We start from the raw sequence: 23,777 nt of genomic DNA, 5'->3' as shown, positions 1-23,777 counted from the left end.
GTCCCATGGCCATGTCACCCATTGAGCATGTTTGGGATGTGCTTGACCGGCATATACGACAGCGTTTACCAGTTCCCACTAAGCAACTTTGCACAGCCATTGAAGAGGAGTGGACCAACATTCCACAGGCCACAATTGACAATCTGATAGACTCTATGCGAAGAAGATGTGTTGCACTGCATGAGGCAAATGGGGGTCACACCAAATACTGAGTGGTTCTGGGTCCCCAGAAAAAAGCCCAGCTGTGCACTGGTCATGATGTCAGATCAGCATCTTGATGTGGCGCATCTGTGAGGTGGGATGGATTATCTCAGCAAAGCACAAGTGCTCACCATCCCACATTTAGACAGACTTGTCAACAATGTTTGAGAGAAATGGTAATATTGTGCATCTGGAATGAATCTTAGATCTTTAAGTCCATCTCATGATAAATGGGAGCAAAAACAAAAGTGTTGCGTTCATATTTTTGTCGAGTGTAGTTCTTGTTTTATGTTCGAAAGACATTTAGCTTTGACAAATAGATTTGACAAACACATGCGCAGTGATCCACCCGGGGTCTTCAGGACATAACTTATTCATCTTTTCCTATGATGGAGGTGAGAGTGGTGCACGGGCATGGTGGCCCATGTCACCTGTGGCTCAATGGCTCCATCTAGTGTGTAGATTTGCAACAACAACTCGTCAGCTCCAGCGGCCCCTTGAACAAAATAGTTGCCAACACAGCCAACATTCTCAACCTTACATGCGTCTTTTTACTTGCTTTAGAAGGAGATCAATGGAGCACAGAGCCTTTTTCATGACTCACTTTATTTTTGCAAGCAACACAATAATGGTACTCAGATGTCTTTTTTCTAATAACGGGATGAAATATGTAACCGGGGTAACCAACGTGCTTCGCCTGGTCAACCGTGAGGCAACTGTGAAATCCTCCTTTGACTTCTAGAGCAGCATGGCTCGCAGGGACATGCGCACAGTCGCCAAATCCCGCCGCTGAGTGTCCACCAGGATCTTCTTCTGCAGAGTTCCCATCTCCTTCCTGAGTTCCTGGTTTGCATTTTGCAGGAAACGCTCGTGACTTGTTTCCAAGTCTTCCATGTTCTTGACGAACTGCTCGAACAGTTCTCGGACAGCGTCCAGCTTCTGGTTCTGGTGCAGCCTGGCTTGGTGGAGGATCGTCTGCTGTTGCTTGAGCAGGTCGTTCATTGTATCCGCTTGTTCTACCGCGCGTTGAGCTCCTGTCTCCCACTGCTGAAGCGCCGAAGACACCTGTTCAGAATACTTCCGTGTCATCCTCTTCCTCTGGCCATGGTAGCGGTTCCACAGCTGCTCCAGATTCTGCTGGCTGCCCTTTATGTAGCTCTTTGTACGGCCCTCCAAATGCCTCCTCTTGGTCCGCATGACCATACGTATGTCAGCACCGAATCTCTCCAGCATTGAATGGACCCCAACCTCAACATTCGTAGAGCCCTCACCCTGAAAATTGGTGCGTCGTTTCTTGTAGGGGAGATCAGCATGGTCTTCGACTATCCTCCCCACCTGAGCCGAGGTGTAGCCTCGCTTCTGCTCTTGTATTCTTCTTAGTTGACTTTTCTCCCCATGGCTGTTGTCTTCAACCTTCTTCTTCTTGTGTCTTCTGACAGACATATCGCCTCCTTTCTTTCAGACAAGTGCAAGTCACAGAGGCTACACAGCTAATGTCGCTGCGCTCGCGCTTGGCGCCTAAACAGTGACGTGTGTACAACAGTACAGGCGAAAGGCCGGTTAGCTCAGCTGGTTAGAGCGTGGTGCTAATAACGCCAAGGTCGCGGGTTCGAGACCCGTACTGGCCAAAGTATTTTGTTAGATTGTCAATCAATACGTCGTCAGAGACACTGAAGTCATCGTTTAATGAGGTTCTTTAATACTTAATACAGCCTGCAATCGTAAAATCAATGCGTATGAGATCATTTCAGCGTGCGACAACATACCTGTATAACATGGCCAAGTAAATCCGACTACTGCGGAGTCCCGAAGGGACATGCACTTGTTTATTTATGTAAAATAACCACGTGCACGTCACTTCCGGGGTCGTCGGTTTATAATAAGTGAGGATCCGGCCTCACCCTAGTGGTTCCATGGTGTAATGGTTAGCACTCTGGACTCTGAATCCAGCGATCCGAGTTCAAATCTCGGTGGAACCTAATCTTTTTACTTGTTCGATTTTTTTTTTTCTCACTGCGCAATAAGAATAATTAAGTATTAGCACCGATAAACTCCAATCATTGTTTCCTACCGTCGCTATTTGAAACCTGGAGCAACGAAGGCATAAAGAACATAAAGTCCTGTTATGTAGTGGTATATTTTCTTCTTTTGAACAACTTTGCGGCAGGTTTAATCTTCCCCACAGTCATTTTTTTCAGTATCTACAATTCAGACATTTTATTAAGTCAAATTCAGCTTGTTTTCCAAACCTACCGGAGGACTCACCGAAGGATTCTCTCTTCAGATCCATCAGCCAGGAGAGTCATTTCTTCTATATACACCACTTTGATGACTCAAAGAACAAAGAACAGCTGTAGATCATTTCAAAACTGCCTGGGAGGGTGATTTGGGTCTGTCCCTCACAGATGATGAATGGGAGGAAGCATTAGGAAACATACACCAGACTTCAGTATGTGTGAGACATGGACTCATTCAATTCAAAATATAACATCGTCTTCATTATTCAAAAGTGAAACTCACCACAACATACCCAAACATGGATCCTCTTTGTGACCGATGCAGCCAACATCCAGCATCGCTTGGACACATGTTTTGGCTTTGCCCAAATGTATTTAACTTTTGGTCCCAGATTTTTACTACTTTGTCAGAAATTACAGGGCATGTAATCAGCCCTGATCCCGAACTCGACCTATTTGGGATCCACAGCAATAACTGTCCACTTCAGGGTATTAAATACACAATGGCAGTTTTTACTCTGATCATTGCCCGTAGACTCATATTGTTAAACTGTAAAAATTCTTGTCCTCCCAGTTATAAATGGTGGTTACGAGACGTTATTCAACATTTGAAATAGGAAAAACTTTTGTTTTCTTTTAAGAAGTTCCACTGGCATGTTCGATAAGATGTGGCTCCCCTTTATCAGCTACGCAGCAACCAGACTGTAATCTCCCCTCATATGATATTGTTGCTATGTTTCACAATGTCTTTTATACAAGACTAGGGTTGTCACGCAGTAGAAGTTTTTTTTGTGTGTGTGTGACTGTTTTTTTTTTTTTGTTTTTTTGTCCTTTGCTTAATTTAGCCATCTATTTATTTTTAATTGCAATGTCATTGCTGTTATGTGTCAATGAAAATATTGTCAAAAAAAAGAATAATTAAGTATTAAAGACTACACTTCTGCACATCTGTACATATATACACTATAAATTAGAAAAACATAATGCATGAAAGACTGAAACATTCATTCATTCATTGACGAAAATTAGGTCCAAACCAGGTCAGTTTTCCACATAATGGGATTGGAGTGAACCTTTGGATGTGAAGTGTAAGTGCTCTACCCTGCTTGGGTTTCACCCCACAGTCCAGAAGTAGTGTCTCAAATGAAGTGGCAGACCTGTTGGCTAAAGAAATAAGAACAAAGAACTGCAATGTTTGGCAGGTTTCCAGGCTTTATTTTTTCTTTTTGGATGTCGCCTTCTCGCAGTGGCTGGAAGAAGATTATGAAAATCAAAAACAAGTTTCATTGTTATGTAACGACCACATTATACACACATGGAAATGCATTCAGTAGTCCAGGATTGGGCCTGATTTTGCCTTTATAACTGCCTTGATTCTTTGTGGCATAGAAATCAACAATGTGTTGGAAGCAACCCTGAGAGATTTTGGTCTACATTGACATTCAATTTGGATTTGGCAGCTGCCCATCCATGATTCAAATCTACTGTTCCATCACATCCCAAAGGAGCCCTCCAGGATCTGGCAATTGGCCATTTAAGCAAAGTGAAGTCATCTTCATGTTCAAGAAACAAGTCTGAGGCGATTTGTGCGTTCACAAGATACATTATGATTATTATTATTATTATTATTATTATTACAGACGCTCTCAGGAGGTCCGTGTGGCCCCCTGTGCGGGTACAGTATGATGACAAGAAGAAGTTTTTTGGGGAAAAAAAAAAATCTGTCACTCAAGAATGAATTGCTCAAAATGAACTGTCAACGCCTACCTGGAATCTTTGGCGTGAGACTCAGGGTGCAAAATGACAACGTCTTCTTCCTCACTGTCAGATATCTCAACAACATCCCCTTGAACACAAAGAGAACATTCATGAGGACTTTACCACCCAGAGGCAGACACACGACTACACATCCAATTCCAAAAACTTGGGACGTGTTGGGTCTCCAAATTAAAGATAGCTTTTTCAAAAGATGTTACATTTTCTCAATTTAAATATTCCATATGTTTGGTCTGCTCGTTGTGAACACATTTGACCAAATGAGAAGCAGAGCTGATAGCAGAAACCTGATATTTCCTCCATCACGGACAGCCACGTGGCGGTTCAGGTACTGTTTTGATATCATTTAACAAAGAGATAGATAAATGCTCCATCAATGTATAGATATGAGGACTTTATAAGGACCTAAATTTTGGTTAGGTGAAATCATTACATTTTTGTAAAACAACATGACGGTAAGTTGACTTCAATGTTGTCTTACCTGCTACTCTCATCTTCGGAGTGCTTTTCTGTTCCTCCACAATGTTCTCATCATCTTCATCACTGTTTCCATCTTCCTCTTCACATTCCTCATCCTGTAGTCCCCAGCTGTTCTGCAGCCTCTGGCCCACCTGGCCCACACCCGGGACGAGCACCACCGGAGATGGGACACCAATGGGACTGGTTAAGGAAATGAGTGGGAAGAACAGTGATTCAGTTAGCCATGATTACACAGCAAAGGCTTGAAAGAAGAGTGGTGGGATACATCTGAGGGGCTGCCTTGGCCTTCTGGACAATACTGTCAGCCGTCGCAGACACCTCCGTCGTCTCTACAGGGGTTTCCTGCATTTTCAGGGCCGTGATTCGCTCCTGAGTCATCGACTCTGCAAATCCACATCGACCACCAGCTTTCCTGTTAGATTGAACACAGAACCGTTTTGCAGTTTACCGACACTCCAAAATATCCTCAATGATAGCGAGGTGAGCACTCACCGGGCGGCCTTGTCGTTCTCCATAGCTTTGGTGATCAGTTCAGTGATCTCAGAGACCTTGACACTTGCTATTTTACTGCATCTCATTACCTTTTACGACACAAAAGTAACAATTACAAATAGCCACAAATCCTACAAAGCCCTCTCTGAAGCATTAGGGTGCCATTATTGCAAAATTGTGACAGGCAACTACTATGGCAGGATTGCTGCATTTAAACTAGTCACCTACAAATATGAATCCTGATGCAGTTACTACTTTACACAACCAGATGGCAGACACCTAGAACTTCAATGTGAACAGAGTATGGAAATCCCCTAGTAGAGGAGACATCACAGGGAAAATAAGAGTTTTCACAGACAAAGATTCTGATGAAGAATATTCATGTTCTCATGAGCATTTTCACTCGTCTAGTATGACAGAATGACATTGCTTCTGCGCATACTGAAGCCGAAGCTTCATTGTGATGTGGAAATGTTTAAAAAAAAGCTCAAATAATTAGACATGTAATATAGTGGCAGAAGATTCAATTACAACACATAAGCAATATCTGCTTTTAATTTGTAAATTTTCGATACACTTTTTATTCATTAATATTGTTGTGATTATAGTTATTACTTCAATCACAAATACATGTAGTACACATTTTAAAAAAGCAATCTAGGTGCATGTTTTTTGTGCAATACTAAAAACAGTGGTGGACATCACATCAACGACAGGGACAGAACATTCTTCACCTGCTCTCTCAGTAACATGATGCCGCCACTGGACTGGATGGAGCAGATTTCTCTGTGTTTGTTCATGGCGATCACTAGCAGTCCGTCCATCACCCGCTCCTCTCGTTCAATGGGGTCAACCAGGAGGAAATTCCTGCATCAAGGACACAACATGTTGAAAAGCAAAGACTACTCCAAGGTGATGGTTACACAGAAAGGGAAATGACTGAATGCAGTGTTTGTTTAGACGACACGGCCAGAATCAAACGGGTTCAGAGAGGGAACTTTCGGCGTCAATTCCAATCTTCGATAAAACAGTACTTAAGTACTGCATGAGGGTGTTGATACTCCATATCCATAAAAACATTTGGTAAACGCCAAGTCTGATGAAAGGTGACTTGTGACTTGCATGAATTTGTCTTACCCTTGTTTGAAGAAGGAGAAGCTGACACTGATTGGCATGTGGTAGATACTAAGGGGGATGGGTTCTCTTTCCTCCACACTGTACTAGTGGTTGAAAAAGAAATGGTTGACATTTTGTTTCGATATGAATAAAACCAACAAGTGATAATCAGTATCTAACAAGAGTTTGAAAATGCGGTTTGGTTGACTCACCACAGTCACATCATCTCCAAGGATGGAGACATCCGGTCGTTTGAAGTGACACAGTGCTGAGATTGCTGCAATACTGGCAGCATCCATTATATTCCCATCATGGTTTAATGTGTGAACATCCACCCTGATCTGCCACACCTGAGAATGCATATGAACACACGTTTCACAATGGCGTTAGATAGAGCTTCTGATTTCAGTGAGTGGATATTACCTTTTCTCCAGACACGACACACAGGGATTCCGTGTCAATGCACTTAGAGTTTCTTAAACATCGCTCCAACTGTCTGTTTAGCTTCACAGACAACTCAGACTGCCTGGCATCAAGAAGACAAGCATTCAGTACCGAAAATCCCAAACCAAGAACATGGATTTTTTTTCCAATAACTATTGAATACTGTTTCAAGGTAATATAAAACTTTCACAGGACAAAATATTATAGAATCTAAGTCTGCAATAAAAACAAATTTATACACAGACATAGACACTAAACATTTAAGCCTGAAATTATTCATACCTCAGGCAAATTTTGACTTGGTGACTTTTCTGTAACCAATAAGGTTTTTTTTCTTGACTGGAAATGACAAAGGCATCTCCCAGAGCAACAAGAAGACATTGTACAGCAGGACAAGAGGCATCATTGTAAGGAAAATAATTTTTTATTGACATTTGAACAAAAAGTCATGTCAATGATGCCATCGTCTGATGAGCTTCTGGGAGATGCCTTTGTCACTTCCAATTAAGAAAAAAACGAAGAAAATTAACTTTAAGTCAATATTTGCCAGGTGTATGTAGAATTTCCAGCATAACAGAGTATATATATATATATATATATATGTGTGTGTGTGTGTGTGTGTGTGTGTGTGTGTGTGTGTGTGTGTGTGTGTGTGTGTGTGTGTGTGTGTATACTGAGTGATTTGAGGTAGTATGTTGTATTTCCGTCTTTAGAGGATGTATGGTTTTCTCTCTTACCTTCCCTGCTCAAAGCCTGGGGAAGCCATAGGGGACAGTTCTATATTGAAGAACAGGATTCCTTCAGTAGGTCGGTTCTCTTTTGGAGCCACCAACTCACAGGACACCTGGGCCATGACCCTAATCGATACGTGTGTCAATACAGCGATAGGTGCTTCATGAAAATGCGCTTAAAACATTGCTTACACTACCTTGTTTTACCAAGCTCAACAAAACAGCTTCCAAAGTCGGTCCCAAACGTGATCTTAAGTTTCCTGTAGTCATATGTTCCTCTTCCATCAAGTCGCTGGAATGATAATTTAGAATTTGGAAATCTCTGAGAACCACGCGAAAGACACTCAGCTCACCTTTTTCTCTTCAATAGCTTTGAGCAAGAAATCCCGCTCACAATTTGACAGTGGCGTTTCCTTCATTCTGCAACTGAAGTGAAGGTTCTGCCTGTCTTGCTAAACGTGCAACAAGCGAACCCGCTGCCACCATTCGGTTAATCTACGACCCGGAAATGAAAACTTTATGTCATAATAAAAGTTGTTCCAGTTGTTTTGGATATTGTGAAAGACTGTTTATAACGACTTATAAACACATTTTGTAAAATAATCAGTAGGGATGGGCCATATAACTTGACATTTCCACTTGTGCGCGAGACAACGTCTAATTGTTACAAACGAGTAAATTAATTTGAAATGCTGCCGGCAGTGAATCCTTGCTGCATTCATGGACGTAAGAATCCAAATACGCTTTCAAACCTCGTCCCCTGTCAAGCTGAGGAAGTGCAGTGGCAATCGAATCTAGAAACGTCCAAGTAACTGTTTAGATTTCGTTGCCAGACATTGACTGACAATAGAAAATCAACCATTCTGATAAGGAATGCACTTTACACAGCGATGCAGCAGTCGGTGATAGTTGTCATTGCTGTAGTTATTGGCTTGCAGAGGATGTTGGTTTGTCCGCAGAGACCAAGGGAGTAGCCCACTCGCCGTTAAAACATATATTTAATTTTCATGTAATAACCATCATATTGTGTTCAATATTGTGATTCCTTTTTTACATCATTGGCCATTATTGTGAAAAATCAGACAAGTGTTTGAGAGGAATCGTCCATTATATATCGTGATTTCAGAAGTGTGTTCTGAACCAATGGTAGCCCTTCGGGTCACACGGTACCCTTGGAGTAGCTCGCGGTTGCTAAATGTTGGCGACCACTGTCTTAGATTATGTGCCCCATCCTTGAACCCAGAGTGAAATCGTCAACTTTATCCAGTGAATTCATAATAGCGGGTTTCTATGAATGCACCGTGAACCGTGGAAAGCTTGCTTAGCGCGCATGCGCCGCAACTCGTCACCCAACCTCATTCTGCTTGTCCTGCTCGAACCATCACCAACCCCCCTCTGTATCCCCGATTAGTGCTGTCCGCTTATTTCTGTCGTCACATACATCCTCAAAACCCATCCATAGATTGGCCGTTTGTTGAAATAGTTTTTTTGGCTGGGAGATCAGACACAAGGTTTGTATGCTGGACTCATTCATTCTCCGACGTCGCTGCTAATGTAGCGGGCTAACGGTTGCTGTGCATTTATGTCTGATGTTTCAAGATACGTTTGCTGAAGCGTTGTGTTGTAGTTGTTGACTTGACTGTAACTGTGCAGTTGGGCCTCCGTCCTGAGCGCCTTCTTTTGTGGTTAAGCTCCAATTGTGCTCACGTTAGGTATTTGTGACTAGCACTGCGATGTTGTCAATGCTAATGCTAGCAGGTGCTTCTGGGGATCAGCTCTAACCTAACTGGAAACCGCGTCGTTCGTCTACTGACCGTTTGCAGAAGAATTTACACAGGCATGGGTGCTAGTGTGATTTTTTTTTCTTTTAAATCAAGGTGGATGGTTACTGGTAAATGCCTTATGCCAGCGGTTGTGGGGGTGCTGCTTTGCTTTACTCTAACCAAAGGAAAGGAAGCAACATCCGCCAGGCAAAAGTAACTGATGCGGCAGCCATTAAAGAGGGCAAGGCGATACAATGGAGAACTCTGACAAGCTTCGAAAAGAACGCTAACTGATGGTTACTCTGCGCTGTGTATTGTAGTTACGCAGCTTATCCATGATAAACCTACACGAATAAGTCACTTATTTAACTGGTGGCAAGACGAATAATTAAGTAAGTAGGTGTTTATCTGAATCCCACATCCGACACACAATGTAATCTTAACAACCCGATTGTTCCCTTGAATAACATGAGCTGAGGGATCTAAAAGAAAGAACAGTTAATCATTTCAGCCTCCTATTTGTATTTTCTTTTGCCAGACAAATGATCCACTTTAGTTGCTGCTTAATGAAGGTCATTTTGTTTTCAGTAAATACACTTGGTGAAGATTGTTGGATACAGCAATAGCACAAATGCTGATCAATTTAAGAATACGACTTTTTGAACATGTAATTACACATTCTTTTATTTTTAACGTAACTCTCATTCATGGGATGAAGCAACAAAAATGTTATGTCTGCATTTACCACAAACTACCATATGTTTTAACAAAACCAGGAAACATTGTCATCATTTTTTAAGTGAAGCAATGTGATTACATGCCTAATGTAGTTGTATTACATTTTTGTAAAATGAATGCTGCATCTGTATTCATTGTATACCACACTATTGTAATTCACTAATGTGCTACCAGTTTATTTATGATTGGAAGACATTCACATCAATATGGTGTCAGCTAATGTGCCATGTTGGTTCATAACCGCAACGCATGTTGCAAAGGGGCTGCGGGTTAATCAATAGCCCAACACATAACACTGCTTTGTAAAACGTTGTTTTGAGATCACTAAAGCCAAGACGGTTAGATCATGGATCAAAGACAAAGAGTATTTTAATCTGGTTGATATTGTCACTTTCACTCCTTTCTCACATTAGTACTTTGTTACGGGCTACTGACTCATCACCGTTTCAACGATCTATACATTACCCTTGTCTTTCTCACACCTGCTCCCCTCCACCTAAATCCCTTTTTTATTCTTTATCTTGCTCTCTTGAAGATGAGGCAGTGCGGGGGTTGGATGTTGGGCCTGCTCCTTCTGTCCTTGCTGACCACCATAAGAGAGGTGAGCGGCCAAGAAGAGCCATCCCTGGATGACATAGTAGATGTCGCTGAAGATATTGGCCTGGATGAAGAGGAGCTGAATACATTACTGGGAGACAAGGAAATGGAGGATGAAGAGGAAGATGAGGTCACAGTGGCGGATGAAGATCCCTTTGATGAAGCTAATGTAGATGGAGACCGAAATGATGCCGACGTCTCCTTCCAGGTTTGTGTCTGTGGCTTTTATACATAAAATAAAAGCTTGACCAGTTGTGAGTTCAAGTGTTTGCCACAGCACTTATATTCCTTTAACATTTTAGGTAACGTACAAGACTCCTGTTCCCACTGGGGATGTGTTCTTCACAGAAACATTTGATGATGGATCACTGAGTAGGTAGGTTTTCCATCAAGATGACTGCTCACTGTGGGGAAAGATTTCTGTCCGTTATGTCTAATACATATTTGAACTGGAGCAATGCTTCTGACTATGTGGGATGTGCTGATATTCAAAGACTTTACTATATTTTCTGTTAAAATTTCGACATTCTCTGTCTTCCTACTTGTAACCAAAATGAAAACAATAGATGGATGAAACCAGATAAACTAATAGAATTATGTTTCTGTGTTTCAATATTCTGGTGATTTTACTTTGATGTGCATGATCGGTGATCAGGAAAAGGGTGATGAATGCGATTCATTTATTCTTCACTTTGTCTCATGTGAAGGATGGTCTTTTTTGTTTGTATTGATGATTTTTCTTTAACATGTAAACACAAATCTGCTCCATGAATTCATTTAAACTTTAAATGAATCTATCACAGACACTATATTATCAAAAGTCTTTGCTCAGGTGTCTTGATCACTTGGCATGGCCACAGGTGTATAAAACAGGTGTAACTGACGGAGAGGGGTCAGCGGATGCTGAGACGCATAGTGGAAAGAGATTGCCGACTTTCAGCACAGCCAATTGCTACAGAGCTCCAAACTTCATGTGACCTTCAGATTAGCCCAAGTACATTACGCAGAGAGCTTCATAGAATGGGTTTCCATGGGTGAGCAACCGTACTTCACCATGTGCAATGCAAGCGCCGGATGTGTAAAGTGTTCTCTGGAGTGATGAATCGTGCTTTTCCATTTGGCAATCTGATGGGCGAGTCTGGCTTTTGAGGTTGCCAGGAGAACGGTACATTTCAGACTGCATTGTGCCAATTGTGAATTTTGGAGGAATATTGTTTTGGGTTTTTTTTTTTTGTTGTGCTTGGCCCCTTAGTTCCAGTGAATGGAACTAAGGATAGTGTTTCAGGATAACAAAACATTTTGGACAATTCCATTTTCCCAACCTTGTGGGAACAGTTTCCTCTTCTATCTAACATGGCTGTGCACCTGTGCACAAAGCAAGGTCCATACAGACATGGATGAGTCTGGTGTGGATCAACTTGACTGGCCGGGCCTGTCCTGTCCTGTCCTGTCCTGACCTGACCTGACCTGACCTGAACCTGAGAGAACACTTTTGGGATTAATTGGAGCAGAGACTGAGAGCCAGGACTTCTCCACCAACATCAGACTGTGACCTCACCAATGCACATTTGGTAGAATAGTCAAAAATTCCTACAAACACACTCCTCAACCTGGGACAGCCGTAGCCATTTCCACTGGGCAAGACATCAAACCTGGGACCTGAAAAGTGCCTCTTTTGCAACGGTGTCCCATACTTCTGACCACCAGCAATGGGTCATATACAGTAATCACCTCAGGGTTACTGTGAGTTAAATATAGCTAATTCATCAGTGGTTTATTTGTGTCGCTGCTCTCCACAGGTGGCAGCTGTCAAAAACTGTCAAGGGGGATGCAGACGATGACATTGCAAAATATGATGGTACGTGAGTGATTTGAGCTTGGATGACCTTTTCTGATCCTATATAAAAGCTTTTGACATTGTGGTAATGTTGCATGTCAGGAAAGTGGGTTGTGGAACAACTGAAAGAGAACAAGGTACCAGGAGACCATGGTCTGGTGTTGAAGTCCCGGGCAAAGCACCACGCCATCTCTGCCCTGCTCAACAAACCATTCATTTTTCAGGATGATCCCCTGGTAGTGCAGTAAGTGTGCACACACTCATGAACTCATGATGATACAGTGTATTTCAATGGCAATGGTCTATTGATGCGCAATCACAAATTCACAAATTTGCTGCTGTTGGCCTTCGCTTCAGATACGAGGTCAATTTTCAGGATGGTATCGACTGTGGCGGTGCCTACATCAAACTGCTGTCAGACACTGGTGACCTTAATCTGGTACGTGCACAGTTTCATTTTTGTATTGATGCTTTAGTACAGTAACACTACCTGACCGCTTAAAATGTTATCCTACTCTCGCAGTGTTAGAAATGACCCAGTATAAGAAATCCACCATCTGCATAAGTGCCTGAACTTAATTGAACTATTTTGCAGGAACTTTTTCCTGCTAAGAACCTTCTGTGTGCCAGTTTGCAGGTGGAGGACTAGTGACATCACCAATGCATTACTCACACATTAAACTTGTAGCGAGGACAAAAGGTTTTGGGTTTTGTATGGATAAAAGTAGAGACTGAAAGGTTGCTGTTTTGTGTCTCTCCTTGGTCTGTCTGTGTATTTTGGGTTACACTTGACTTTATTCTGAGATTGCAAGATTCAGTTTGGCTCTTGCTGTGCAAACAAGTAGTGTAACCGTTAAATCTTAAAAAACGTTTCTAGAACTAAAAGACGGCTAATGTTACACTTGGGTGATAATTCTAGATACCTTTCCTGCAGTGAAGTCCAAGCGGCGCAGAAATACCTTTGACCTCTGATTCCTCAGCAGCAGGCTGTTAGTGCAGCTAACACTCAAACACACACTTAACACTCAAATTGCCTTCAACACCTGTATTCACTAATATGTAGTCACTATTTCTTGAATTGAAGTGATCTTGAAGATCACCGCAGGGAAAGTTGACACAGTAAGTTTACAGCTGTTGGGACAAAGGAATTGAATTGTTATATTTTGGGTTATGGCGCTTGATTTGCCCATTTGTTTTCAGTTGGCGAACACATGTCGTGTGTAATGAATGAGTCACACCACTAGATGGCATACATTGTGCTCTTACATTTTTCATCACTACTTCATAACCCAGCTGAACCCACACATTTGTGTTGTTCTCTCTGAAGGAGCAGTTCCATGACCGCACGGCCTACACCATCATGTTTGGGCCAGACAAGTGTGGCGAGGACTACAAGCTGCACTTCATCTTTCGTCACCAAAACCCTCTGAACAAGGATATCGAGGAGAAGCATGCCAAGCGAGCTGATGTGGATCTCAAGAAGTTCTACACAGATAAGAAGACTCATCTCTACACTTTAGGTACAAGGGCCTTTAGAAGAACTGGTTGAATGGTCAGTCTGTCAGGTGTTACCAGTCCCGCTCTTTCAAGGGAATTTTCCATTCCTGTTTTCCAGTCTTGAACCCGGACAACACGTATGAAATGTTTATCGATCAGTCCAGCGTGAGTCGTGGCAGCCTGCTTCATGATGTTGTTCCCCCTGTGAACCCGCCAAAGGAGATTGATGATCCAAACGACTCTAAGCCCGACGACTGGGATGAGAGGGCAAAGATCCCTGATCCAGAGGCTTCCAAACCTGAGGACTGGTGAGTGAATCCCCTCACTTCTGTTGGTAACTCAGAACTGGACCATGATGGTTAACCTTCATCTTTCAGGGATGAGGATGCTCCTGCAAAAATCGAGGACTCTGATGCTATTAAGCCGGATGGCTGGCTGGATGATGAGCCTGAGTTCATTTCTGACCCCAATGCAGAGAAACCTGAGGACTGGTAACTGGAAACTTGCACCTCCTTTCAATTTAGTTTTGTTTCTTTTATCTGAAGAGTTCATGTTCTGTGTTAAGGGATGAAGAAATGGACGGAGAGTGGGAGGCTCCACAGGTTCCGAATCCCGCTTGCGAGGCAGCTCCTGGCTGTGGGGAGTGGAAGCGGCCTATGGTCAATAACCCACAATACAAGGGCAAGTGGAAGGCACCCCTGGTGGACAACCCCAGCTATCAGGTAACGGTTCAGATTCAATACTGGCTTCTTTCATAGATACTCTTCCATAACATGCACCACTGTCTCTCTGCTGTTGATTTAGCACTATTCAAGCACAGAGTAAAACTTTGTTGGAAGCTGGCCCCGTGCAGTTTACTCCAGTCCCACATCAAACATACAACTCCTTCATCTCAAATTGATCTATGGGATCGGAAAGGAGCAGATTCTATATTTCCTTTTCCCCAGACAGACTGTCAGATATCTTGTTCGTGAAGACCATGTCGATGTTCAGAGCCCTGTCAGTAAATTGTTAGATTCAGTAACAGCTGACTCTTACTGAGGCTAAGAGTTGAGTGACTTAAGGAGTGTGAAAGAATGGCATATCTTTTGACTGTGTCATTGCACTTTTTTGTCCATTACCTCAGAAGGTGTCTGATCATGTGACTCATGATTCCTCAGTCATTACTCCTCGCTCTTGTTCCATCTGTGTGTGACGAGCTGCTTCGGGGGTTTGGTACACTTCCATCTTGGAACTCGACCTCTCATTTGTTTTTGGCTACCTTAAATAAACGTAACATTTTACTTGAAATATCTGCCAGCAAGGCCTTCGTAGTTGTGGTATCAGCACGATACGTTCAGTGTCAAGCTCATACACAGCCACAGTGTTTCTTCCACGTCCTCACTGACATTTTGTGTCTTGAAGGGCGTCTGGAAGCCACGCAGGATCGATAACCCAGACTTCTTTGAAGATCTGCAGCCGTTCAAGTTGAAGCCTTTTAAGGCCGTCGGTTTGGAGCTGTGGTCCATGACCTCAGATATTTACTTTGACAACTTCATCATCACTTCTCACAAGGAGGTTGCTGACCGCTGGGCCTCAGACAGCTGGGGTCTGAAGAAGCTGGTGGCCAGTGCCAATGAGGTGAGTGTTGACCTGGTGAGAGCACACACTTCAACACCCATAGGTTTCACTAATGCTGTTGCCTGATGTGATCACCAGCCTGGCGTCATTACTCAGATGATGTTGGCTGCAGAGGAGCGGCCTTGGCTCTGGGTGGTCTACATCCTGACAGTGGGTCTGCCTATTGGGCTCATCGTGCTCTTTTGCTGGCCCAAGGTACTGTGTCAGAGCTTTGTGTGTACAGCACACACCAATGATGTTGTTTTGTTGTTCTATCCTGTGGGCCAGTGACAGAAGTCTGTCAAAGAATGTGCTTGGTTGTATTGTTTGCCTGGAAACCCCTTACTAGATGCTTCCTGTCATGAAAATAACTCCAGCTTCATTATAAAGTTCTGCCTTTGAGTGCTCTGTCTTCGGTGTCCCAGAAACCTGATGACTATGTGTACAAGAAGGTGGATCTACCAAAGGTGGATGTAGAGGAGGAGGAAGAGGTGGAGGAGGCTGCTGATGAGGCTGAAAAAGTGGCAGATGCTGCTGAAGAACCTGCTGCAGGTAAGAAGAAAGTGCCACACTGAGAAGACACAATTGAAGATATTCATCATCAAACCCAAAATGTATATTTGTACTAGTATGTGGACATATAGGCATGTGTATTCATGTGTGCTCAGCTTCTACGTTATTTACAAAAGTTGTGCCTGTGGTTGTATTTGACTTGTGTTCTGTCTAAAGCAGCTAAAAATGGCGATGATGCGGAAGCTGAAAATTTGGAAGAAGAAGAGGAAGAGGAAGAAGAAGAGGATGAGGAGGAGGTGGAAGAGGATGATGGAGATGAGGAGAGCCAAACTCCTGAAAGCAGATTAGAAGATGAGGTTTGTGGAGTTTACCCAATTCCTTGAGGTTGAAGCCTCCAGTTACCCCAACATTCAACAGCTGCGTTTTTGTTCATGTCAGCTTTAAATTATATCGGGGTCTGGTTGTGCTCTATTTTAGTGAGTCCAGGTCAGGTGTGTCGTGTCAGCACTGCCAGACCTGAACACTCAACATTGAAGGCAGTAACTTTGTTATTCTCCAATCTGCAGGTGAAGAAGGAGGAAGAATCTGATGAGAGTCAAAAACAAGCAGTGCGGAAGAGGAGGGTACGGAGGGACTGAGAGCTCCATGCCAATTGTCTCCTTCCTTTGTGGAGCAGGGAGTAGGCGATAGGGTGCTCTGTGCTGCTCCCCTGTCAGAGGGAACAGCATGCGTTCCTGATTAACCTGTGATATCCACGGCTGCGCCATCATCTATTGCGCTCCCCTCCCTACTACATTGTCACACTCCAACCTTCCTTCCCAATTTTGTCTCTCCTGATCTGACGTGTCTTCACGCTTGTTCTCCCTTTCAACGGTGCTCCCACCGTTCCGCTGTAGCTTCATATATTTAGAGGATTGAGCTACAGACCACTGTCATCTGACAACAGCAGTCTGCACAAACGTTATCCATCAACGTCTCCATCCGTCGTCAACATGGACCCTCGTCTCTGCTCACCATGGTAGAGGATGTTATTTGAAATATTTGTTCAGAAAGCTCAGACTGCAGAGGTGAGATAATTCTACAGCATCAGATCATCTGAGGTAAAGTCTCCTCATTTTAGGTTTAAAATAGTCTAACTCAGTGTAGACTCACATAGTCGTCAACTGCATCGCTATTTCTTACCAAGTTATAGTAATTTAAGGATTGAGTAGCTGTAATATTCATATTTATTGGAGTTCTTTAAATAGTTTGATGCCAGCTTGAATGAATGATGTTTGAGGTGTTTTTCTGAAGTACTTTGTGCTTTCTGAGCCAGGAGCTGTAGAAACTTGAGTCTTTAATCTGTCTGCCTGCAGCTATGACATTCCCCAACTTCCAGAGTCCTGCTGAAGTGGATGCCATTTTAATTTTCTAACAATGTTGTGAGCTTTTATAGTTCTCGCCGTTCACTGGCTGACGTTACTGTTCGTTTGCAAACTATATGATGATCAAAGTAAAATGATTTAATATAAACTCCCCAGTGTGTTCATTTGTCCTCCATTATACTGACACCAGTCAACACTGCAAGGTTTTTATTGGGACCATTTTAAATGGAGATGCAGGGGTTGTGAGGAGCACATGTGGAGGCGGGTTATATAATCCGCACGACAGAGTCATGACATCACATGAACTTACATTTATTACAGAATTTACAATTTGTAATGCATCACATGAGGAAGGAAACAATAGTTGTGAGAGGGTGCAGCAGCCTCACCCGGAGGAAAATCCATTCTGCAGCAAACAAGACCAGATCAATAACACTCTAACCCTCTGCACTTAAGTGGATGCTCTCCTCCAGCTTCTCTCACCCGTTACGACCAAGAAAGCATCAGCACCAATCAAAAGTAGAATACCATCAGTGTTATCGCGTGTATACTCCACCTTTTCAGCGATGTGAAGATCTAAACTGCGTCTTGTCTTGAAGCCATGTAAATAAAAACTCAGGAGGAGCTTCCAGATGAATTTCTCTACTTGCTTCTGTGCTTCTTCTGTGGTGAAATATCCACAACCATTTTGCGTCATCTGCTGCATAGTCTATCACTAACTGACAATACTGTTTAACATTAGCATTAAAATGAAGACAAAAAACATTGACAGCTGAAGTACAAAATACTTTACAAAAATAAATTAAGTGTCATAAGATTCTGGGTTAATATTAATAGTACTTGCTAAATTTAGTAGCTTTAATCTGCCGGCATGCTAATTTGAGGAAGGAGCCACGTGCAAGTTTGTCTTGGAAAATGCCCTCAAATTAAACCAAGCAGGTTAAACAGCTAAACTATTAACCAGATACCACAAAAACTGAAAATACAAGAGGTAAAATAAGATGGTTAGAAGGTGGACACCACCGATGGAGTAGACACTGCCTCTGAACAGACCGGAATCACTGCAGTGTTACTCTGCAACAGCAACTTAGAAGAAGGATGGTTCAGTAGAGGCCAGGTCTGCTGAGAAGAAGCTCCTCTCCACGCCGTGTGCATCTCCTATTAGCAGCAGCCAGACACAGACTCATTTTTCACTTCCGCTTGCTCTTGGTGTCTGTTGTCTGGAAGACGCTGGAGGCTGACATCAGATTCTCGATGTACTGACCCAGGACCTGGTTCTCTGACTTCAATTTGAGGTTCTCCTCTTTGACTGCATCCACACGGGCGGACAGGTCTGCAGGGAAAATAGTTCACCCATTTTACTGGGGTCACACCAACGATGCACTTTGTTCCCAGACTCCTCAGATTAGCAGATTGACAGTTCTAAACAGGTTTCGACACACAGTTCTGGGTAGGATAATAATTGCAATGATTGCAGGGTCAGACTGATCAATCCGGCTGATGCACCGCAATGTTAGTAACAAATTGTTCCAGATTAGGATTAGCTCTTAAGAATTAAAAGAGGCACCTGGCATATTGGACACTTCCTGACACACCTTTTTAGATTTGTCAGTTCGGGGTGTAACATTACATTTATCTGTAATGAGACGTTCAACACTAGTCAGAGTTCAGTGCACTCAGGAATCAAACTATGTATGATAGGCAACTTTACATTCCATTTATCGACATTTAACTTTTAACTAAATATTTCTGGCCATTCTTCATAGATGATAACCTGCACTCGCTTGCTTGGACTGTTCAGCTCACACGCTTCCTCTCCCTCCGATGCTTGCCATCCAAGTAAAACCAGATTCACAGTCTGAAAATAACTTTTCAGGACTGAAAACTTTTCATCAACTGACTTCCTGCCGAAATTATCTGCTCAACTCTACCTAAAAACCACCTGGACTATAGAAAAAAAAAAAAAAAATACTGGTTCTGCATATCTTCAGTGACACACTCAGAGACCCTTCAGAGTGGCAGTGCAACACAAGCTGTTGCACTGCCACTCATTTTTATGATTATTATTATTATCACACATTTAACATGTCACTGTTTTTGTGTGTTTTTTGTATGCAATAGATCAGCTGTACAGACCAGATACATTTTCATTTGATATTTTATGATGAACTGATTTTCTAATCCATACATTCTGTTGCTAAGATGCACTTTAGAAGATGGGCAGCTGACAAATGCATTTCCTTTGTTATTATTGTCACATGATTTTTGTAGAACTTGGGTTCCAAGTATGCATGGCTGACAATGAGGCAGATACAGTTGCATCAGGTACATTTGAGTTGAAACAAGGGTGAGTCATTTCAACAATTTAAATGAAAAAATATTGGCGTGATGTAAAACATTTTGAACTAAAAGGTGAGACTTGTGCATGATTGTGTGTCCACTGTTGACGTAGTCAGGAATAGGGTGAAGATCCTCCTGTGAACTCTCATTACTACAGCCATGCATTCTGCTCATACAACTCAACAGAGCAATCACTTGAACTTCTTTTTGCATTATGAAACATATTTCTCAACATGTTGTTACCTTCCAGAGTGTGCTGCAGCTCCAACACCTGATTGATTAACCGTGTCTTCTCCTCCATCTCCACCTGGTTCTCCATGTCTCCTGGATGGACAACAACAACAACTCAGACACTGATATGAACACGCTTTTACTGTGTACGCTCTTTTCATGTCAGCCGCACCATCGATGTCACAGTTCATGATGAAGAGCGTGTCCTGTTTAGAATGCAGGGCTGCAGGTCCACAGGTAACTGCAAGAGTAGAACACACCGCTCAGTAGATGAAGTCAGACGGTTGGTAACATCACAAATCCAGGCGCACTCCGCCATGTTCACTGAAAATGTCCTGGTCACTCTCCGGAAGTTGAAACATTCGACTGAACGGCGTAGCACTGGGTAGTTTCAGTTTGTGTTTGCGAGACCAATCCAGACGTGGACATAAGAAGGCATCGTGATCTCGTATGTAGCATACATAAGAGCCATATCGGAAAGAACTCGTCTTGTTGTTCGAACGTGGAAGCGTTTGTCAGCCACACTGGGTGGCCAGATAAACCCCTTAATGCTGACATACGAAGAAACAAGAGGGGGTTGTGACGTGTCATATTGAGGCAACAAACAAACATGGTTGTGTGTTTGTTTGTTCTCAAATCAAACCAAGTCTACCGACCAGGACTCGGGCCGGGCTGGCTGCTGCTAGCATAGCGAGCTAAGTGATGGAGCTAGCGTCTGAAGCCAAGTTTCCTCAAAAGGAACGCGCTTGGAAAACAGCTGTAGTCACTCGCGGCCGTTGGTTCTCGCTTTTCTGGTGAATGCGGTTAAACTCACCCGACTTGAGGGAAAGAAAGACACCGAGATCACAGACGCGCTGTGTGCAGAGAACAAGATGATGACTGTGACGCTGACGTCATCGCTACCTCACTGGTGGGAGGACGCGGCGTGACTCGTGGGGACGGCTGGAGGGACTCACGCTCGTTTCCAGGCCATTATGATCGGGAATGCGCCCAGCCACTGGCCATTGTTGTTATTATTATACAATTAATAAAGCGCCACAAGTCACGTGCTTTAATTTTGCTGGGAGAGTCTTACACGAAGGCATTCATTTTAAGGGGAAAATTCCCAGCCGACTCTCCCATGTCCGTTCCCGGATAGATAGCTCATTGTTTCAACGTTGGATTCAACGTTGAATATATGTCTCTATTTTTTATATATATATATATATATATATACACACACAAATGCTTATGGGATCGTTTGGGGCCAGTATTCTTCCTCCAGCCTGCGCCATGATGACTCTCTACCCTAAACCAGGCAAAGCTAATGATAAATGTGAAATAGTTACATAAAAGTACTTTGTAATATTCAAGCAATCGGCTTGGAACACCTCCTACCTTCTTTGAACTCCATTGATGATTCACTGGAACAATTGTGTAGAGTACCGCGGTCAAGCCCGCACCAAAACGCAAATCATCAATTCAACATTAAAAGATAGAAATACGGTGCATTGTTTAAGAAAATACAACTCGTTGATTGTTATGGGACTGCTCTAAAATTAAACCGGGCCACTCTACGCACATTTTGAAAATCATGAATTTTGATGAATAACACTGATGTATTAATTCATGATGATATTTTGCAGAATCCCGCAGTTTGCCATCAATGCCACTGCTTTAGAATTAAGCTAGAGCACCCTAGGAATGCACTCACCCACAAATAATAAGAAAGAAATAAAGGCCATTAACTCAAAAAGAGACAGGAATTCAACAATTGTAAATGTATTAATTTCATATTTTCTGTGATGGTACGTTTCACACTGGACAGCTATAAACCACTGAGTCTGGCTCTCTCGGTATTAGTACAATGAATCTCTAGACACCCCAGCTTTATCTGGGCAACCTGAAAGTCCTGAGTCGCGCCTCCGGACTAGTTTACAAACTCAATGGCGATCATTTACTTAGGAGTCCAAGAAGAAAATACTGACTGACCATAAGCCCAGACCTGAGTGGACATTCATACCCTGAAAATAATCATTGCCAAACGTATAAAATAACAGTCTATTGGTTTCAAAAGAACCTTTTTTTGCATATGGGTAGGCTCAGAAAAAGCAGTGGTGAAAATAATAAGATCACAATTAAACTCGTAAAAAACAATAACAAGCAGGCTTCCATGTGACTGACTTGTAAGTCATTCTTTGTGTTTACGGCAGGTCTTTGGTGTGTTGCCAAATGTGAGGAACCTATTTTTGAGCTGCTAACAAACGTGTCAGTGTCCGCTTGTCATTTTATTGCGTTCATTAAAGAACAGTCCAGCTGGTTCTGCATGGATTTCTTCGACCTCCTCTCTGGGATCATACTGTCAACTGTGAGACCAAACGAGAGAGTGAATAACCATTTTCAAAATCACAGTTGTAAGACATTTTAAATGTCACTTCAGCTCTTCTTGACACAATCCTGCCACTCAAATTAGAGTTTCACAAAGTTGAGCAACTATCCGGGAGGAGGAAGCTACTTGGCAAGCACACCTTGCAGCACTACATGTACTTCAGACTGACAGTCCCTGAGGAAATGTAGTTTGTTACAACTTCTGCATGCATTTGGAACTGTCATACTAGTACTAAATTAAGTTTTTTATATCGTCATTAAGTAGCTCACCATATGGTGTTGAGCCTACAGAAAGATCACTGAGAGCTCATGTCAGATGACGTGTCATATACGTCTTGGGAGATTCGCCTCGTGCCCTCCAGAGGCCTGTGCTTCAAAGGACCTGAGGATCTCATGGGTTGCTACTAACATGAGCTTTATGGCATGAGAGTCGATCTGACTCCATCAAACTTTGTCCCTTGACATAATTTATGAGCCACACTCTGTAACTTCCCTGTTTAAACAAGCTAATCTCACAAATATTTGAAATATGGATTTAACAGTTAAAACATATTTAAAGCATAATATTCAGACACAACACCCCACTTCCGTGTTCTTCCAAGCTAGTTTTCTTGAGAGCTAATGAGCACTAACCTGTGTCATCTGTCAGTGATATGTTGGTAAAAGTCCCGTCTTCTTCATCCAAATCCATGACTCCTCGGTCACGTGCCTGTTTAACACCAAGTTTTATCTCACAAATACAAACACTGAAATGACTTCAGCTTTGTTCTCTTTCCCAGCGGACAAACACACACAGACAACTGCCTGGACGATTCATGTCGTCATGGTTACCTGCCCTACCTGACAGGTAGATCAAGTTACAAAGGTGTCAAGGGACTGCATCTCTATGGCAACGTGGTACGCAAACACGGACGGGACTGCCCCAACAGGAAATATGTGAATGAGTAAAATTTGTAAATCAGTAACATCATGTAAGCAGCATAAAACACAAACACTCTTGCATAAATGCAAGGTTCAACTTAAACGTGTTACGTATTTTGAATCACGCAAGACTATAAAGAGTTGAATCATTGAAAGTAAGTCGACTTGTATTGCAGTTATCCATCCTTTCATTCCATGACAGTTAAATATTGACCACATCAATACTAGCATGTGAGCTTTGAATACTGAGGAGAAAAACGTCACACAATGGGCCCTTTAGAATATAAAACATTTTCTACATTTACTTTTCACGAGTTTTTGACTGTTTCTCATTGTCGTCTTGAAGACACACCTGACACAAATTGCTTTTTTTCCACAAGAAAAAAAGAACTCGTCAATCAGATCCTGTTTGGTTGTAGTAATATTAAATACATATACAACTTTTGCAACTGCTGAAATGTGAGGTTGAGCATATGTGATGGAACACTGACCTCTGATGGTCAATCGTTGACACTGCATGTGAGTAGGAGTGG

At 42.6% G+C, this 23,777-nt stretch overlaps 4 protein-coding genes and 2 non-coding genes across 11 annotated transcripts; 3 read left to right on the top strand and 3 right to left on the bottom strand.

Moving 5' to 3' along the window:
* Positions 1 to 801: 801 nt before the first annotated feature.
* On the bottom strand, positions 802 to 1,742 carry LOC128754477 (synaptonemal complex protein 3-like). Its single transcript, XM_053857124.1, has one exon. It carries the CDS (start codon positions 1,642 to 1,644, stop codon positions 940 to 942), a length of 705 nt encoding a protein of 234 aa, XP_053713099.1. The 5' UTR covers positions 1,645 to 1,742; the 3' UTR covers positions 802 to 939.
* Positions 1,743 to 1,755: 13 nt separating this feature from the next.
* On the top strand, positions 1,756 to 1,829 carry trnai-aau (transfer RNA isoleucine (anticodon AAU)). The gene has a single exon. It is a non-coding gene; the product is annotated as a tRNA-Ile (tRNA).
* A 279-nt stretch (positions 1,830 to 2,108) lies between these two features.
* trnaq-cug (transfer RNA glutamine (anticodon CUG)) lies at positions 2,109 to 2,180 on the top strand. The gene has a single exon. It is a non-coding gene; the product is annotated as a tRNA-Gln (tRNA).
* A 1,454-nt stretch (positions 2,181 to 3,634) lies between these two features.
* On the bottom strand, positions 3,635 to 7,976 carry LOC128754242 (exosome complex component RRP45-like). Of its 2 annotated transcripts, none has more exons than XM_053856718.1 (12): positions 7,831 to 7,976; positions 7,675 to 7,769; positions 7,484 to 7,603; positions 6,726 to 6,828; positions 6,515 to 6,652; positions 6,324 to 6,406; positions 5,921 to 6,053; positions 5,187 to 5,275; positions 4,960 to 5,106; positions 4,696 to 4,874; positions 4,206 to 4,284; positions 3,635 to 3,688 (listed from the first exon to the last, which is right to left on the bottom strand). In XM_053856718.1, exons 1-12 carry the CDS (start codon positions 7,894 to 7,896, stop codon positions 3,652 to 3,654), a joined length of 1,269 nt encoding a protein of 422 aa, XP_053712693.1. In that variant the 5' UTR covers positions 7,897 to 7,976; the 3' UTR covers positions 3,635 to 3,651. The 2 variants fall into 2 exon arrangements, with proteins under 2 accessions (XP_053712693.1, XP_053712694.1); XM_053856719.1 differs by having other exon boundaries at positions 4,696 to 4,870; positions 4,962 to 5,106.
* An 827-nt stretch (positions 7,977 to 8,803) lies between these two features.
* Positions 8,804 to 17,533, top strand: LOC128754388 (calnexin-like). 2 transcript variants are annotated; one of them, XM_053856970.1, is made up of 15 exons: positions 8,804 to 8,988; positions 10,514 to 10,783; positions 10,878 to 10,951; positions 12,375 to 12,433; positions 12,515 to 12,656; positions 12,770 to 12,851; positions 13,740 to 13,932; positions 14,028 to 14,217; positions 14,287 to 14,400; positions 14,475 to 14,631; positions 15,314 to 15,529; positions 15,608 to 15,724; positions 15,934 to 16,060; positions 16,241 to 16,377; positions 16,588 to 17,533. In XM_053856970.1, exons 2-15 carry the CDS (start codon positions 10,514 to 10,516, stop codon positions 16,657 to 16,659), a joined length of 1,950 nt encoding a protein of 649 aa, XP_053712945.1. In that variant the 5' UTR covers positions 8,804 to 8,988; the 3' UTR covers positions 16,660 to 17,533. The 2 variants fall into 2 exon arrangements, with proteins under 2 accessions (XP_053712945.1, XP_053712944.1); XM_053856969.1 differs by having other exon boundaries at positions 8,805 to 8,988; positions 16,238 to 16,377.
* A 150-nt stretch (positions 17,534 to 17,683) lies between these two features.
* LOC128754389 (short coiled-coil protein A) lies at positions 17,684 to 23,161 on the bottom strand. Of its 4 annotated transcripts, none has more exons than XM_053856972.1 (4): positions 22,957 to 23,161; positions 20,129 to 20,197; positions 19,969 to 20,046; positions 17,684 to 18,718 (listed from the first exon to the last, which is right to left on the bottom strand). In XM_053856972.1, exons 1-4 carry the CDS (start codon positions 23,012 to 23,014, stop codon positions 18,576 to 18,578), a joined length of 348 nt encoding a protein of 115 aa, XP_053712947.1. In that variant the 5' UTR covers positions 23,015 to 23,161; the 3' UTR covers positions 17,684 to 18,575. The 4 variants fall into 4 exon arrangements, with proteins under 4 accessions (XP_053712947.1, XP_053712946.1, XP_053712950.1 ...); XM_053856971.1 differs by having other exon boundaries at positions 19,969 to 20,049; positions 22,957 to 23,152; XM_053856975.1 differs by lacking the exon at positions 22,957 to 23,161 and adding an exon at positions 20,771 to 21,053.
* Between the last annotated feature and the right edge of the window lie 616 nt (positions 23,162 to 23,777).

Source organism: Synchiropus splendidus, chromosome 2 (assembly GCF_027744825.2).
Source record: "Synchiropus splendidus isolate RoL2022-P1 chromosome 2, RoL_Sspl_1.0, whole genome shotgun sequence".
Taxonomy (NCBI): Eukaryota; Metazoa; Chordata; class Actinopteri; order Syngnathiformes; family Callionymidae; genus Synchiropus; species Synchiropus splendidus.
Note: the sequence above shows the minus strand (reverse complement) of the source record. Positions and strands in the feature narration are given on the sequence as shown.